General features: G+C 43.1%; 1 protein-coding gene across 1 annotated transcript in view; it reads right to left on the bottom strand.

The window, feature by feature from the left end:
• LOC308680196 (transmembrane protein 132C) overlaps window positions 1–19,487 on the bottom strand; it is a gene marked incomplete at its 3' end in the record, with an annotated part of 322,165 nt that overhangs the window by 31,698 nt on the left and 270,980 nt on the right. Inside the window, exon 5 of the mRNA XM_081348194.1 lies at window positions 6,162–6,305. Coding sequence (XP_081204320.1) covers window positions 6,162–6,305 — 144 coding nt within the window. The remainder of the gene's footprint in view (window positions 1–6,161; window positions 6,306–19,487) is intronic.

Below are 19,487 nucleotides of genomic sequence, written 5' to 3'. Positions count from 1 at the left end.
TTTGTGTACTGTCAACAAAATGAGCTGGCCCTGATCCGGCATGATTCTGGACCAGATCCAGAACAGAGCTGGACCAGATCTGGCCCACAATCGGGCCAAATCGCCATAAAGGAATCCGGAGCTGGCCCAGTTCTGGTCCAAATGAGAAAAAACGGATCCGTGCCGGTTTTGGCCCGTTGTGCCAAAAGACACCGGCCCGAGTCCGTTGCGCGGATCTGGCCCAGAACTTACGAAGTGTCTGGGCCAGATCTGGGCCAGATGATTTTTGCTATCTGGGAGGTAAATAACAGATTTCTCCCGTATCAGGGAAAAATGAAAGAGTGTTGCACGACCATTCAATAGTATGACTGGGTTTCTAACAATGCAAAGCTTAATGCAAATGGGTGAAGTGTCCCTTTAATATCATGGAATGGTAATTATTGACTTTAGCCTGGATTGATGGCTCGCAATATCGCAATATAGCCTATATTGTTGGGAAAAAAATATCGCAATGTAGCCTAATTTTTTTTCCAATATCGTGCAAATGTGTGTTCACATTTACCCACTTGGGGAAGCTTTTTAAAAAAACTCAATCTTTGCAGGACAAAAACACCATCTCAGTTTGGACGGAAGGCCAAAACGAAGAGGAAAAGATGCGTTTTCAAAAGAAAATGTTAATGTGTGGACAAGGCCTAAAATAACATAATGGAACTTTGAACATCTTGCTCAAAAGCACATAAATAATATGTCATTTCAACATTTACTCTTTATGCAAAGCATGGTGAAAACTAGAAACCCTACCCAGGTTCAATAATGGCAATAAAAAAAAATAAAAAAATAAAAAAAAATAAAAAAAATTAACATTCAGAAATGCATTAAGCTGCTTAAAACTGACAGTAAATACATTTTTAATGTTACAAATGATTTATTTAAAATAAATTATGTTATTTTTATCCATCAAAGAATCTATAAAATATTAACCAGAACAACTGTTTTCAACATTGATAATAATAAGAAATGTTTCTTGAGCACCAAATCAGCATATTAGAATGATTTCTGAATCATGTGACACTGAAGACTGGAGTAATGATGCTGAAAATTAAGTGTTGCCATTACATGAATATATTACATTCTGAAATATTAAAATAAAAAGTTATTTTAAACTGCTATAATGTTGAAAAATATTACTGTTTTACTGTATTTTCGGTCAAATAAATACAGGCTTGGTGAGAATAAGAGACTTCTCTCAAAAACATTTAAAAAATCTTACCGATCCCAACCGTTTGATGCTACATAAATCATAAATTGCTTGAATCTCTGAACACGGAGTAAAAAAGGCTATTATGAAGAAAAATATGCAGGGAAAAGGAAAACAGCTCAAAATAAACACATTGTAGTTTGGAAGTGTAGGAAGAACTCTTCTAAGTACAAATGTCAAGTGTGGATACCTTTCAAGAATTTTGAAACTGAAATATGTTGAATGAGAATTACAAACTTTAATCAAGGTCAACTATCAAACAATCTTATTTGCTCTTGAAGTTCTCAGAAGTTGGAAATTGATCCAGCTGTTTGTGACAAGATTCAAAGAACGTCAGGCGCTTTGATTTAAAGTTGTTGTCAGGATGACCTTACTTGCCAACGTTCTCACAATTTGCGACAAAAGCAGAATTGACGTATTTACAGTCAGTAGTTATGACCTATTGAGTTGTGTGACTAGTAAGCACAGACACAGACTGCTATTGAAGTAGATTACATCAGTAAAACTGATCAAACAAAGCCACCAGAATGTCTAGAAATCTGCAATACATGTGACCTCATGTCAGCAAACAACTGCTTCACTTTTTTATTTTAAATAAAGGTCTCTTAGTATTTTAGTCAGTATTTTTAAAAAAGCTTAGCGGAAAAACAACACATGAGTGCATAACTAGTGTGCTTTCACCAGTTGTAGCCCTGCTAAATTCACTAATAAAGATAAAATGCTAATGTTTTCTATTTAGCATGTAAGAACATCATGTATATCATATACACAATATAGCCATTCAGCATTTTGGCACTACAGTTTTAGAGAGATTGAGATTGTGTAATTTAGTCTATTATGCATTACATTTATTTTCTTTAATTATCTATTGTTGTGTCTACTGACAGGCTGATGGCTTTATGTTTCAAATTAACTGGGAGAAAATGATCCACAATGGTAGATAATGATCCAATATCCAAATTGGTGGTCATGATTATAGGAAGAAAATTGCTTTTACTTTTCAATCTCCGGGGGAACAAACTATTTTCAAATCTGTCTCACTCTTTATATCAACTAGTTACTTCTTTTATTATCAAGTTCTTTCACACGCACACATGGACTCTCCAAGGAAATAGAAAATTCATATCAAAATGGTTATCTTTCTAACCCACTACAGTGATTATGATCAAAGCAAATCCATTATGCATTAGTGTGTACGCCCAGAGATCCATTATTAAGCTACAATGTCACACTTGTATATTTAACATTAATCCCCTTCAGTAAAATGATTTGTCATTCTGCTCATGTTTCATAGAGATGTTTTCACATGGTCAGCTGAGGTTTGATTGAGTAATTGCACTGTTTTATTCTATGCCTCAGTCTCCATAGCTCGCCTTTGTTATTGTAAAAGCAAACGAGCTACTGAAATAATGTTAAAATCGGACTTTGAGTTGTGTTTAGGTCTTTTTTTTACAGTGATTTGTGTAGCTACTGTTTAATTGCTTGTTAACGCAAATATCTAATCAGCCAATCACATTCCATCTCTAAATGCACAACATGTCAAACCATAAAGCAGATGGGCTACACACACACTCCTGTCAGCTAAGAACAGGACACTGAGGCTACAATTCACATGGGTTTTTCACATTTTAGGCCCCTTAGAACCAACTGAACATTCTTTAAACGCCGCAGCCTACCTGAGAATTGTTGCTGACCATGTTTATCCCTTCCACAGTGTTCCCATCTTCTAATGCCTACTTCCAGCAGGACAACACGCCATGTCACAAAGATCAAATCATCTCAAACTGGTTTCTTGAACATGACAATGAGTTCACTAAACTCAAACAGCCTCCAGTCACCAGATCTCAATCCAGCACCTTTGGGATGTGCAGCGGACAAATCTGCAGCACCTGGTGATGCTATCATGTCAATATGGACCAAAATCTCTCTCTCTCTCTCTCTCTCTCTCTAAAAAAATAAAATAAAAAATACAGCACCTTGTTGAATCAATGCCATGAAGAATTAAGGAAGTTCTGAAGGCACAAAAGGATCCAACCCGGTATTAGTAAAGTGTACCTAATACATTCCTGGCAAAAAACAGCATTTGCAGTAAATTATAGCATTTTTTTTTTACAGTGCAGGTAATAAATAATTGCCTTGCATTGTTCTAGTCAGGCCACATATAGGAGATACTGCAGTATGTAATTTCTTTACCCTAAGAGTCACTAAATAATTACTGGTTTTACAAACACTCCCCCGTCTTACACTGGTAAAGTTAACAGTTCAAAGTTAAACTGGAGGGAAACTCTTACTGAAGCCTAAATATGTGCTTCATGTGGTGATAACTTATTTAATGTTATTTAATGAGTTAATCAGTCTTTTTAAGAGTCATATCAGGTATAAATAGCTCCTAACTTCACACATTCTGTTTACACAGCGAATCTGAAGTCATTCGCACATCTTCAGCTACAGTATGAATCAGGATAAGCTAAAACTTTTTTTTTCATGAATATGAATGAAATGTTAGGCTGAATGTTGGATTACTGCGGTCTATGTAAACATATACAACGTTTTGATCATTTGCACACGACCAAAGCCTTTAATGCTTTTAAGAGTTTTAGCTGAAGCACAGCTGTGTTTTTAACTGTGAAGAAACACATTTCAATTAGCAATTAAAAACATTCTCACGAATAACGCTGGCATTAAATCACTCCCACAGTGGAAGCTGATTGCGTACAAGTCATTTGGGTCATTTTAAATGAGAGAATTTCATGTCTAAACAACCTCAACTTAATAGGCCTGTCAAACACAAATTATCATCTCCAGAACACCCCCCCCCCCAAAAAAAAAACAAATTGTACAAACCAATCTTATTTAGAAACAAGCTTCAGCAGATTTCGTCTCATGCGTAATCAAACATATCATAATTATATACGCTACGATTGAATTTGAGCTCATACGTGACCGAGATCCAGCTGGAGGCATTGAAAAGTAATCCAAGAATTGAAGAAATGAACATAATGGTCAGTGAACTTCCATTTGTGAAAAAGAGATGTGCTTCATTTTACTGAATGCACTAAAAGTAAAAAACAAAACAAAAAAAACTGCGTAGTACTAATGTACTAATTTGCAATGTCATCATTACAAATGAGTAATTAGCCTACAAATATATTTCAATATATGACAAGTTTCAACAGAAATTAAATTAAAGTATATTTTAGTTACCATAAATGCTTGTCAGTACATTCAGCAGTACACTTTAACCATATTTGTAGGTATGTATGTATATTAATAATGTACGTAAGTCCTACTTGTGTCAAACAGCACTTCAAAGTTCAGTTAATTGCATATCATATAATTTCAAACTAAAATGCATTGTCATTTAATAGCAATTAACATACAATTAAAGGAATAGTTCACCGAAAAATAATAATTCTGTCATTATTTGCTCACCCTCAAGATGTTCCAAACCTATATTAATTTCTGTCTTCTGCTGAACACAAAAGAAGATATTTTGAAGAATGTCGGTAACCAAACAGTTGATGAACCCCATTGACTTTCATAGTATTTTTTTCCCCATACTTGAAGTCAATGGGGTTCATCAACTGTCTGGTTACCAACATTCTTCAAAATATCTTCTTTTGTGTTCAGCAGAAATTCATACAGGTTTGGAACAACTTGAGGGCGAGTAAATTTTCATTTTTGGGTGAACCATCCCTTTAAGTGTATGAAAACATTAAATTCGGTTTGCACTCATTGGAAGGATATTCTTTTAAAGTCTATTATTTCCATAATGAGTACTCTTTTAAAACCATGCTAAAGTGTACTTCTTTTTCACAAAGGACATCGCATGACATCTTGTCAGATTTTTGTAACGTGGTGATTAAGAAATTGAGAAATGGATCTCCACTGAACGAGTGTCAGAGTGAGAACAGACAGGGAGGAGAATGTTTTAATTTACATGAAAAGAACTTTCAAACAGGTCCGTTCAAGTTTAGATTGATTCTTGAAGCATTCGCAATTAGTGTCTGTGTCCTTACATGATGAATAATTATTAAAGGTGCTGTATGTAGGATCCAGCGGCCTCTAGCGGTGATGTTTCAGATTGCAACAACAGCGCTCGTGCTCGTGAAAAGCAATAAAGTTACAACTGTAGTCTTTCACATCAGATAACGTTAGCAAATGGTCGGCGTTAGCTGGCGAACTTATGATGTCTAACTTGAGCCAACTAAAGCACAAAATCACAATATATTTTACATGCTTTTAAGTATTGTTAGCTTACCTGTCCAAAAGGATGAAAGCCAACTCAGGGTCTGTTTTTATACCTAAAACAAAGCGGAGGTCTCTCCATAATTCAAACGCTCTGCCAATGTTGATCCGTGTTTTCGTCCTGAGTCGATCCGATTGACGTTTGGCCTGACGAGCTTCAGCAGATAAATTTTTTTTTTTTTTTTTTGTTGTTGGTTTTTTGGAGTTTGTGTTGGAGTCTGTGTTGTGCTGGAGGCAGGTCGTTTTTTGGTGTTATCAGACTCCATGACGTTAGCTGCAGTGCCGTCGCAATAGACTGTATATAAAACGGAGAGGCTCGGGAGCGCGCATGCACGTCACATCCGGTGGATTTCGCAGAAAATCCGACCCGGAGACTTCACATAAAAATAGGAATACTGGTCTTCAGAGGTAATAGCAAAACGCGAAAAGTGGATCATTGTAATGTGTGATTACAACCCCTTCACAGACGGGCAATAAAAAAAGGATTCATTTTATAAAAAAAGTTACATACAGCACCTTTAACTCTACTAATCATTGGAAAAACTTCATTAAGTATGAATGAGCTTCATTTGAATGCTATGATTTTGATTAAAAGTCAGCATGACGCAGCATGCTTTGGTTCATTTGTTCATTTGAGTGAATGATTGTGATTAAAAGGAGGGAAAAACACACTGACCTTCACCACGTCTTCATCAGTGGACTGGCAGAGCACAGCGTCTGACACGTCTGTAACCGTCCCGTCTGTGCCCACCGTCACCACCTTCACTGGCACTGCCACCGTCTTCCCGGTCAGCACTGCAGTGTTCAGGATCTCCGTTTCCTGCCAGCACAGACACAGCAAACAGCCTTCCATCACTCATTCTGTCCTTCCTTCATTTATGCCTCTATAAAAGTAAAGCATTTTTACAGTGCAGGTAATAAATAATTGCCTTGCATTGTTCTAGTCAGGCCACATATAGGAGATACTGCAGTAAATCATTTCTTTCCCTAAAGCGTCACTAAATAATGACCGGTTCATTCCTTCTTTCTTTTTCCATACTTCAGTCATTAACATGTTTGTTCACTTGTTTGTTAATTGTCATTCCTTCCTTTACTGTATATGTATCCTCCCTTCATGAATTCATTTAGGTCATTCTTCTGTTCTTTCCCTTCTTCTTTCCATCATTTATTCCTCCTCATTCCATTCATTTGTTCTTTCACTCACTTTTACTCACTTATTCATTCATTCATTTAATCCTTCATTTGTTTCTATTCCCTTCTTCTTCCTTGATTTCCATCCATTCACCCTCCTTCTATAATTAATTCATTATCTTATCTGTTCCTTTCTTCCATCGTTTATTCCTCCTCCTTCCTCATTTCTTTTTTACATTATTCATTGATTCTCAGGTTCTTTTATGCACTTGTTCCTTCTTTCCATCATCAAACCACCTGTCCTTCATTCCTTAATTTCTTCTCATCCATCATTCATTAATTAATTCCTTCATTATTTCCATTCTACTGTACATTCATTCATTCCTTGCTTCTTTTCATCCTCCCCTTTTCCATTTTTAAACTTATCTGATATTTCCTTCCTTGTATTCATTATTTATTATTCCTTCACTCTTTCCTTTTTCCTATTTATTCATCCGTTCTTTCACCCACTCCTCTTCCCCATCCACCCACCCATCATTTATTCATTTCTATTTTCTTCTTATTCCATATCTTTTCTGTAGTTAATTAATTATTGTATCTGTCCATCATTCATTCCTTTATTCTTTCTTTCATTCCTTTCTTCTTTCCATCCATCCACCAGTGATTATTTCAGACTTTCCTACATTAATTCACTCCTTCTTACTATTCATCTTTCATTCATTGGTTTAATTCTTATCAACATCCATCCTTTACGTTTGCTCATTCCTTCTTTCAGTTATTCATTACTTATTTCTATATAAAGATATCTGTGTATCTCTTCTTTCTTTTTCTTTCATACATTCACTCAACCCATTCATTGGTCCAGTCATTCCATCCATATTTATTTCATTTAAATCGTTCATCTGTTCTTTCCTTCTTTCATTTATTTATTTATTTATTTATTCACTCTCTCAGTCACTCCCTTTTCATTTCATCTATCCTTTCCATTCATTATTTCAGTCTTTCCTAGATTAGTTTGTTCATTCAATTATTCCTTTATATCAAATCCTTAATTTATTGTTTTAATCCTTCCCCACATCCTATCCTTCATTCTTAATCCGTCCTTTCTTTCCGTTTTTCATTATTTGCTTCCTCCATCCTTCTTAACCTCATTTTATTTTATTTTCATTCACTTTTCTTTCTTTCCCATCAATTCCTCCCTCCCTACTTCCTTCTCTCATTCAATTGTTCTTTCATTTACTCCTTTTTACCTATCTATCCTTCACTCAATCAGTGACTCCTCCATCCCTATTTATCTAATTTGTTCTTTCATTCACTCTTTTCCATTCTCCCATCCATCATCTCCATCCATCCATCCCTCACTCACTACTTCCTTCTCTCATTCATTTGTTCTTTCATTCCACCCATCATTCACTCAATCAGTGACTCCTCCATCCATCCTTCTCTCTTTTGTTCTTTCATTCACTGCTTTCCATTCTCCTTCCCACCCACTCACTCACTCACTCACTGAAACATACACTCACTCACTCACTCACTCACTGAAACATACACTCACTCACTCACTGAAACATACACTCACTCACTGAAACATTCACTCACTGAAACATACACTCTCACACTCACTCACTCACTGAAACATACACTCACTCACTCACTGAAACATACACTCTCTCACTCACTCACTCACTGAAACATACACTCACTCACTGAAACATACACTCACTCACTCACTGAAACATACACTCTCTCACTCACTCACTCACTGAAACATACACTCGCTCGCTCACTCGCTCACTCGCTCACTCACTCACTCACTCACTCACGTTTCAGTCCTTCTACACATTCAATCTGTTATCCATAATTCATTCATCCCTCCTTATTTTTCTTCATTCTTTATTTCCTGCCTCCATTCTTCATTCCCACATTCATTTCTTCTTTCATATTCCTTCCTTTCTACATTTAACCATTTACCCCCCAGAATTTACGATAGAAATAATGTGACATACACTCTCTCACTCACTCACTCACTGAAACATACACTCACTCACTCACTCCTGAAACATACACTTACTCACTCACTACTGAAACATACACTTACTCACTCAAACATACATTCACTCACTGAAACATACATTCACTCACTCACTGAAACATACTCACTCACTCACTCACTGAAACATACACTCACTCACTCAAACATACATTCACTCACTCACTCACTCAAACATACATACACTCACTCACTGAAACATACAGTCACTCACTGAAACATACATTCACTAACTCGCTGAAACATACACTCACTCACTGAAACATACACTCACTCACTGAAACATACATTCACTCACTCGCTGAAACATACTCACTACTCACTGAAACATACATTCACTCACTCACTGAAACATACACTCACTCACTCACTCACTGAAACATACACTCACTCACTCACTCACACACTCACTCACTCACTGAAACATACAGTCACTCACTGAAACATACATTCACTAACTCGCTGAAACATACACTCACTCACTGAAACATACATTCACTCACTCGCTGAAACATACACTCACTACTCACTGAAACATACATTCACTCACTCACTGAAACATACACTCACTCATTCACTCACTCACTCACTCACTCAAACATACACTCACTCACTCACTCACTCACTCACTCACTCACTCACTCACTCACTCACTCACTCACTCACTCACTGAAACATACAGTCACTCACTGAAACATACATTCACTCACTCGCTGAAACATACACTCACTCACTGAAACATACATTCACTCACTCGCTGAAACATACACTCACTCACTGAAACATACATTCACTCACTCGCTGAAACATACACTCACTCACTGAAACATACACTCACTCACTCACTCACTGAAACATACACTCACTCACTCACTCACTGAAACATACATTCACTCACTCACTCACTCACTCAAACACTCAAACACTCACTCACTCACTCACTCACTCACTCACTCACTCACTCACTCACTCACTCACTCACTCACTCACTCACTCCTTCTACACATTCAATCTGTTATCCATAATTCATTCATCCCTTCTTATTTTTCTTCATTCATTCAATCTGTTATCTATAATTCATTCATCCCTCCTTATTTTTTTTCATTCTTTATTTCCTGCCTCCATTCTTCATTCCCACATTCATTTCTTCTTTCATATTCCTTCCTTTCTACATTTAACCATTTACCCCCCAGAATTTACGATAGAAATAATGTGACATACACTCTCTCACTCACTCACTGAAACATACACTCACTCACTGAAACATACACTCACTCACTCACTCACTACTGAAACATACACTTACTCACTCACTACTGAAACATACACTTACTCACTCACTACTGAAACATACACTTACTCACTCACTCAAACATACATTCACTCACTGAAACATACATTCACTCACTCACTGAAACATACACTCACTCACTCAAACATACATTCACTCAAACATACATTCACTCACTGAAACATACACTCACTGAAACATACACTCTCACACTCACTCAAACATACATTCACTCACTGAAACATACATTCACTCACTCACTCACTCACTCAAACATACACTCACTCACTGAAACATACATTCACTCACTCACTGAAACATACACTCACTCACTGAAACAAACACTCACTCACTGAAACATACATTCACTCACTCACTGAAACATACACTCACTCACTCACTCACTCACTCACTCAAACACTCGCTCGCTCACTCACTCGCTCGCTCACTCACTCACTCACTCACTCACTCACTCACTCACTCACTCACTCACTCACTCACTCACTCACTCACTCACTCACTCACTCACTCACTCCCTCACGTTTCAGTCCTTCTACACATTCAATCTGTTATCCATAATTCATTCATCCCTCCTTATTTTTCTTCATTCTTTATTTCCTGCCTCCATTCTTCATTCCCACATTCATTTCTTCTTTCATATTCCTTCCTTTCTACATTTAACCATTTACCCCCCAGAATTTATGATAGAAATAATGTGACGAAGTAAAAGAGGTTGGGTAAAAAAAAAAAAAGCTTAAAAGGAGCAGAAGAGAAGTCAAACAGCTGAGGAAGGAGGCAGCGGGGCAATGGGTTTGACAGTTCAGGGAGGGGGTTCATTAGAAGAGAAACAGACCGAGTCCTTAACCTTTCAGCCACAGAGTCACACTGTTTCAGACAACCACATAATTGAGACCATTACAGTCAGCGTGAGAAACTCAGCCCCCATTGTGCCATCCCTGAGAGACAGGCAGACATTAGCAACATAGTCAATTTACCTCATTAGCAGATCACTTTCAATTAACCAATCTGCTTGCCCTCAATGTCCAACAGCGGCAGCACGGTTACTGCAATCAGACGGTATTCATTCACTGTAAGCACCATCTTTCCATCCTCATTTCTTTCTCTTTATTTTGCTCTTTTATAAGAGAGCAAGAGATGACATAACCTAATCTCAATGAATGCATAATGACATGCTCAGCTTACCGCTATCTCACCAACTCTCTGCCTTATTATTCCCATTACCACAAGCACCACTTTCTGTATCTCTATCTTGCCTTCAGTAGTTTTTCCTTTTCATATTTTAGAAACGAATAATAAAAAATAAAAAAATTTGTCCTGACAGCTTTGGTTTTTTCCCCCTCGATATTATATATATTTTTAAGCCGATCTGATCTTTACAGGCTTGATTCCAAGTCATTTCTGTAATGCTATTACTGGAAGACTGTCTTTTTCGGTTTAATTCCTGGATTATGTTAGTGTGTATCCAGGTTAAAGAGACTGTGGTGTCTTCATGCTTCATTGCATCTTGACTAAGTCCTTTATGCCAAACAGGGAGGTGCCACTTCTCACGCATCCCTCTAAGAATGGACTTATAAATGTTTGAGATGTTTTTGTGTGCTGAATAATTTAAAGACAGTGAAAGAGAGGATAGAAATCTGTGAAGGCATTTTACTTGAGACAGAATTAGTCTCAGAGTAAATAAATGCTTTTATGTGGACGCAAATGGAAAATGCATGCAACATCTCTTTTGCTAAAAGAAAACTAAATGTAAAAATTGCATTAGTTTATTTATGAGCCACTTTTATCTTTGAGGCCATCCCAAAAGGAGGTTTTGTCATATTTAGCTAACTTTTGGTGACATTTTTTCAGCAAATCTGTCCTCGGGGTATGGCTAAGTAAGTTCAGATACACACACACAGACCTTTTAAATTATATTAATGAGAACCTCTCTTAAATGCAATGGTGTTCATGCTAAAATAACATCATAACCTACTCTCAAACATAAGCCTCAAACAAACCTTGTGACATTATTGGATTTAAAGCTAAACAAGATTTGGCTGATTTATGTGCATTTCAAATAGGGGGGACAACTTCAAATGTCCTGCTTTTATTTGTTTTACTGTATCTTTGAGAATAATTTTAAATTTGATTGATAAGAATAGCTAAACGTACAAACAAAAAATGGCTCTCCAGAACACTTGACTCTTGTATTACTCCATAATTCTCTTTCTTCATGGATAATGAAACAGAAAAATACAGTTAAAAATATTTCAAACTATTTTCAAACATGGCCATTATTGCAAAAGTTTAGTGCGAAAAAAGCATGTCAAGTTCTTAAAAATGCATTCATGTTCATTTTGTTTTTTAATTTTTTTTAATTATATTTTGATCAAAAGTTTCAATTTAGTGAAAAATATTGTGATGTATTAATCAAGTAAAACCTATTACAATAAAAATTATCACGGCTTCCAAAAAAAAAAAATAATAATTAAGCGGCACTAATGTTTTCAACATTGATAATAATAAGAAAGGTTTCTTGTTCATCAAATCAACATATTGTCTCTGTCGAGCTGAAACGTACTCGGTTACTAACGTAACCTCGGTTCTCTCTAGAAGAGGGAACGAGTATTGCGTAAGTAGCTTACGCATCGGAAAGTCTTCTTTCTTCGAGATCTGAAGCCAAAAAATTATCCTTAATTTTGTATTCATTGTCAACGCAGTGCAGCAGCCGACAGACCTAGGCAGGCTGTATAAGCGTGCTCATTGGCTGCTCGGCTGCAACTGCTTAAGCCTATCGGTGAGCGCTATGAACGCGGCAACCAATGAGGGCGCTTCGCGCCCTCCGCGCCCTTCTAACCGTCAGAATGGGCGTGGCCAGCGTGTATATATTCAGCGCTCACAGGCTAAAATTCTGGTTTTCGCAGTCTGAAGCGCAAAAGCTCGTGGCGCGACACGGCAGGTTACGCAATACTCGTTCCCTCTTCTAGAGAGAACCGAGGTTACGTTAGTAACCGAGTACGTTCTCTTACGAGAGGTTCTCTCGTATTGCGTAAGTAGCTTACGCATCGGGAACCCTTTGTCAACGCCGTGTGCGCCGAGCATCCAGCCCATGAATCCCAGGGGAACCGGGGAAAACACTCTGCTGGAAAATGTGGCCGGTCGAGAGACGGGCCAGCGTAGTACATGCACTTCATGCAGCATATGAAATAGAGCGGCGCGGCCGGTCTATAAACATAGCAGTACAACAGTAGGGCCGGCGGAGCGAGCCCAAACAGTACATAAGCACTCATAAGGGTAGGAGAAAACGACATAGTCGGTCTCACATGAAGAGAAAAATTCCCACGCGGCAGAGAATAATGGGGGCGGCCAGCAGCGCGGGCCAGCACCGATAACAGCGCGTAACGGGAAATAGGAAACAGAACGGATCAGCCGGTCTGAGTCAAACACTTCACCCTGAGTAGTTACCAGAATAGCGCCAGCATATGAACGTAGTCTGCACACGGGAGCTGGGCAGAGCATACATGTCACTTATACTGACAATATTTTTGCCTGTAGGGCAGGAACTTCCAGGTTATAAAACCTCACGAATGTAGACGGGGAGGCCCAGCCCGCCGCCATACAAATGTCGTGGATAGAAATTCCGCTGGACCAGGCCCACGACGAGGCCATGCCTCTAGTGGAATGGGCTCTGATGCCCAGAGGGCACTGCAGGTGTTTGGAGGCATAAGCTGCTGCTATCGCGTCCACTATCCACCTGGACAAGCTCTGCTTCGAGGCGGCAAGACCCTTGGTGCGTCCGCCGAGGAAACAAAGAGCTGCTCTGAACGCCTGAAAGCGGCGGAGCGCGTGATGTAAACTCTCAGCGCCCGGACAGGGCATAGGAGGTTATCACTGTCCCCACCATCGGATGCTGGCAGAGCCGAGAGGGAAATAACTTGTGCCCTAAACGGGGTTCCAATCGCTTTGGGGATGTAACCGTGCCTCGGTCTGAGAATGACTTTCGAGTCATTCGGCCCGAACTCGAGACATGCAGGGCTAACAGATAGCGCGTGCAAATCACCCACTCGTTTGACTGAAGACAAAGCTATCAGAAAAACGGTTTTAAGCGACAGATACCTTAGATCCGCGGATTCAAGCGGTTCAAAGGGAAAAGCCTTTAGGGCCGCCAGGACCAAGGACAGATCCCACGAGGGAACCGAGGGGGGCCGCGGGGGGTTCATCCGTTTAGCTCCTCTGAGGAAGCAGATAATGAGCTCATTCCTTCCCATTGCCCGGCCGAGCGTCGTCTCAGCGAACGCTGTAATAGCGGCCACATATACTTTGAGCGTGGAAGGGGATCTGCCCTTTTCCGACAGCTCTTGCAAGAAGGAGAGCACCCGCGGAACCCCGCATGCGCGCGGATCCAGGTTTTGAGTAGCGCACCATTTAGAAAACACCGACCATTTAGACGCGTAGAGCCGTCTCGTGGAGGGGGCTCTAGACTGCGTGATCGTGTTCACGACCCCTTCTGACAGGTCAACGGGTATCCGTTGATCACCCATGCATGCAGCGACCAGCGCTCTGGATGGGGATGCCAGATCGATCCAGCGGCTTGGGAGAGGAGATCCTTTCTCACCGGGATCGGCCATGGGGGTGAGTGCGACAGCCTCACTAGCTCTGGGTACCAAGTTTGGTTTTCCCATCGCGGGGCTATAAGCAGCACTGAGTGGTGCGTTTCTCTGATCCTCGAAATGACCTGTGGCAACAGGGAGATTGGAGGAAAAGCATACAGCGGGAGGCTGGGCCATGTCTGGGACAGCGCGTCCTCGCTCTTCGAGTAAAACTTCGGGCATTAAGCATAGTCTTTCGACGCAAAGAGGTCGATTTCCGCTCTGCCGAATAGGCGCCAGAGAAACTGGACTGTCTGGGGGTGCAGAGACCATTCTCCCGGGGGAATGTTGTCCCTGGACAGTCTGTCTGGACCGACATTCAGGTGGCCCGGCACGTGCGCGGCTCTCAGCGAGCGCAGCGAGCGGTAAGCCCACACGAGGAGGCGTTCTGTCAGCCTGCACAGGTTCCTGGATCTGACACCGCCCTGTCGGTTCACATAGGATACCACGGACATGTTGTCCGAGCGGACTAGCACATGGTGATCCCGTATGAATGGGAGGAAGCGCCTGAGCGCGTTCTCGACCGCTATCATCTCCAAACAGTTTATGTGGAGGCATCTTTCCCGGTCTGACCATAGGCCAAAAGCCGGTTTGCCCTCGAACAGAGCGCCCCAGCCTGAGGTGGAAGCGTCCGTCGAGATAACTATGCGGTGTGAGATAGCTCCCATTGTCACTCCCCGCTGGTACCAGTCGGCCGCTAACCAGGGCTTCAGAGCTGAAACGCAGCTCTGAGTCACTCTGATGCGAATACCGCCGGAAGCCCATGCTCTGTGAGGCACTCGGGCATTCAGCCAACGTTGTAGCGGGCGCATTCGTAAAAGACCCAGCCGAAGCACTGCTGCGGCTGAGGCCATGCAACCCAGTAGCCTCTGAAATGTTTTGAGAGGTACGGTGCTGCCCGGCCGGAGAGACGCGGCCAGGCGTCGAATGCAGCGCGCGCGCTGTGTCGACAGGCGGGCCGTGTACTGATATACCTGACCGTCGAAGGCGAATCTCAAGAATGGCCTGTGACGGGGTATTATCAGGATCTGAAAAGCACGCGTCTTTCAGATCGAGAGATATAAACCAGTCCCTCGGGCGAATTTGCGCGAGAATTTGTCTGGTTGTGAGCATTTTGAACGGTCTTCTCATAAGAGCCTCATTCAAACGTCTCAGATCCAAAATTGGTCTGAGTGCTCCGTCCTTCTTGGGAACGAGGAAATAACGGCTGTAAAAGCCCGACTCGCTCATGGAAGGGGAAACCGGTTCCATAGCCCTTTTGCACAGAAGTGTATTTCTGCTCGAAGTAGATGTGCTACTTCCCCATTCACTCTGGTCTCGATACGCGCTTGAAAGCGCGGAGGGCGGCGAGCGAACTGCAGAGTATAGCCCTGTTTTACTGTGCTTAGCACCCGTTCTGATGCGCCTGGAATAGTTTCCCACGCTTTTGCGTGTGCAGCCAGGGGCAGAATGGCCTCCGGGCTCCGATCGCCGCGCATCGCGGGCTCGAGAGCTCGAAACGGAGGGGCGGGCGCGGCGCGCGCGCTCTTGGTGCTTAGATACGGCAGATCGCACGCAGCGATAGCTGGCCGTTTTACACACAGTGTCCCGGTGGCTTTAGACGGGGAACATAAAGTGTGAGGCGCGACGCGCGATGGCGGCGTCGGGGCGAAAATGTTCGTTAGTATGTGTGAGCGCTCGAGGGCGGGCACAGGAGTTACATTCAGGGGCGGGCGCGGCGCGCGCGCTCTTGGTGGTTAGATACGGCGGATCGCACGTAGCGATAGCTGGCCGTTTTACACACAGTGTCCCGGTGGCTTTGGACGGGGAACATATAGTGTGAGGCGCGAAAATGTATGTGTGAGCGCTCGAGGGCGGGCACAGGACTCACATTTAAAACATGACCGGTCGTGCAAGGCCGTGTGACAGAGCGGGCAGTGAGTAGGTGTGGGCACGGAGAAGTGGACACGTGACCTACTTCTAACACTAAAGCGGCTTTTGCCTGCTTCATGAGAGTGGGCTCTGTGAGAGACACGGGATGTATAGTGCTTGTGTACAGGGGTGAGCACAGAACGTGGGCACATTCACTGTACTAGAAACACATACGGCGTCAGCCGTGCAACCAGACATTATGCTCTTTTGACATTTTCTGGGTTGCCGTGAGAACGGCGGATGCGCGCAGGCGAGCGAGTAGATACCGGCTCGTTGACTGCGGGGTAAACAGCTGCAGTAGCCGTGGCAACGGGGACTGACAGAGCGTTAAGCTTCGACGGTGGTCCAGCCGCAGGGCTGCGGGATTTAACCGTCTTTTCTTCTCTCGTGTTTAGACGCTCAAAAAATACTCGAGCACCCTGAGAAGGTGTGGTGCGAGGGGCGGGTTCGCTTTCTGTAAGTAAGAAAGACTGGCCGCGAGCTCGGAGAAGCAAGCAGCATAAAATTTTATTTTCCCCGAGAGCTGGGATCGAACGCGGGTCTCTCGCATGAAAGCGTATGATTCTGCCACTGAGCCACAGGGGAATCACATAGGCTTTCAGTTAGCGCGAGCATATAAAAAGCGACCTCTTGTGTCGCGTCGGCGTTCGTTTGCAGGCGAGCGTGTGTTTAAAACAGGCTCGTTTACTGCAATAGTAATATTTCCAGTCGCCTGAACTTAAGAGGGGACTGAGAAATGTGTGAGGATTGGCGGTTGTCCAGCCGTAGCGAGACTAACACACTCTCTTCTCTTTTCGCCGGTGAGTGAGGCGCGCACGCTGAACGCTGCTCGTGACCGTCCGCTTTGTCATCCCTTGAACGGCGCAATCTGCACGGCCCAACGAGGGAGAGAGCGGGCTTGTTTTCTGTATGTAAGAAAAACTGGCCGCGAGCTCGGAGAAGCGAACAGCATAAACTTTAACTGCCGCGAGAGCGGGGATCGAACCCGGGTCTCTAGCTTGACAGTCTAGGATTCCGCCACTGAGCCACAGGGGAGAATACATTAGTACGCGGTTAGCGTCATCATGTCTTGTGACAGCGTTTGCCTGCAGGCGAGCGTGTATTTATAACAGGCTCGTATACTGCAATAGTAACAATTCCAGTCGCCTGAACTTAAGAGGGGACTGAGAAATGTGTGAGGATGGAGGTTATAGTCCAGGCCACGGCGGGACGAAAACACTCTGTTCCCCTTTCACCAGTGACGCGCGAGGACGGATAGCTTTCTTGTAACGTAAAGAAAGCTCAGACCGTCCGCTCCTGCCATCCCTTGTGAGCGGCGCAGTTTGCGCGGCTCGAACAGAGGGAGAGGAAACTCGCTCCGAGACCGTCCGCTCCTGCCATCCCTCGTGAGCGGCGTATTGCACGGCTCGAACAGAGGGAGAGGAAACTCGCTCCGAGACCGTCCGCTTCTGCCATCCCTTGTGAGCGGCGTATTGCACGGCTCGAACAGAGGGAGAGGAAACTCGCTCCGAGACCGTCCGCTTCTGCCATCCCTCGTGAGCGGCTCAGTTTGCGCGGCTCGAACAGAGGGAGAGGAAACTCGCTCCGAGACCGTCCGCTTCTGCCATCCCTTGTGAGCGGCGTATTGCACGGCTCGAACAGAGGGAGAGTACGGGTATCTATCACATTCACCTCATCTCCTGACGCGGCGGCGGCGCGGGCAGAGCCGGCGGTTGAGCGGCCGGGAGGGAGAGGGCGAGAGAGAGCTCGAGGGAGAGGTTCCGGCGAGCTCCTCAGTCACAACAGTCTCCGGTGGTCGCTGCGAGCGGCGCTTCTTATTGCGCGGCCCGGCAGGGACAGGCGGAGCGACAGCTTGGTCGAAAGCTTCAAGTCGAGCCCGCAGGGTCGACATTGAAAGCTCTTCGCACTCGGAGAGTGCGGTGGCGGCGTGCCCGCGGCCCAGTCGGAGAGCGCAGAGAGGTGGCGGTCTCTGTTGCTGAGCGGGGCGCGGCACGAGCCGCAAAAACGAGGCGTTTTTACAAAAACGCCTCGTGCTCTTTTAGAGTACACACAGAAACAGTAATAATGTAAGGATATGTCGCCGGATAGCGTAGCAGGCACGGATGGCTGAAGGCGGCGAAGACGGCCGGCTTCCTCAGGCGCTGTCCTAAGCTTGCTGGTCGCTGGTTTCAACGGCGGCGGCTCTCAAGATCCAGCGATGCGAAGAGCGTCGCTGAAGACAAGAAAATCAGAATTTTAGCCTGTGAGCGCTGAATATATACACGCTGGCCACGCCCATTCTGACGGTTAGAAGGGCGCGGAGGGCGCGAAGCGCCCTCATTGGTTGCCGCGTTCATAGCGCTCACCGATAGGCTTAAGCAGTTGCAGCCGAGCAGCCAATGAGCACGCTTATACAGCCTGCCTAGGTCTGTCGGCTGCTGCACTGCGTTGACAATGAATACAAAATTAAGGATAATTTTTTGGCTTCAGATCTCGAAGAAAGAAGACTTTCCGATGCGTAAGCTACTTACGCAATACGAGAGAACCTCTCGTAAGAGAACCTTGTATCTCCAAAAACGCTACTTTTCAGGAAAAGGGGGAAAAAACATTGCATGTTTTAAATAGTTAAACACTGTATTGTCAAAGTTAATATTGTGGCTTTATATATGGTCAGATACTTGCACGTGTTGTAGTGACCATCTTGTTGTCGAGGAAATACAGTAGACGCATGTTCCATAAACTTCCATAAACAATCGTAAATTTGGAAAACAAAGGAATTCAGAGGCGATCAAATCTCCCGCACAGTCTCAAAACTGTGTCCCTTTCCCCAATTGGCCACACCCTCATACCGTAGGAGTTATTGATGGCTTGAGAAAGCCAACTTACAGATCTACTATATAAACTTATTATTCTGAGACAAATTTTAGACTGTATCTCCTCCTAGACCGTTAAAGCTACGACCACCAAACTCGGGTCAGACCTTCAGACTGT

Source organism: Scardinius erythrophthalmus (genome assembly GCF_964197995.2).
Source record: "Scardinius erythrophthalmus genome assembly, chromosome: 20".
NCBI classification, from domain to species: domain Eukaryota; kingdom Metazoa; phylum Chordata; class Actinopteri; order Cypriniformes; family Leuciscidae; genus Scardinius; species Scardinius erythrophthalmus.
The sequence above is the reverse complement of the archived record's forward strand: the minus strand, read 5'-3'. Positions and strand labels throughout refer to the sequence as shown.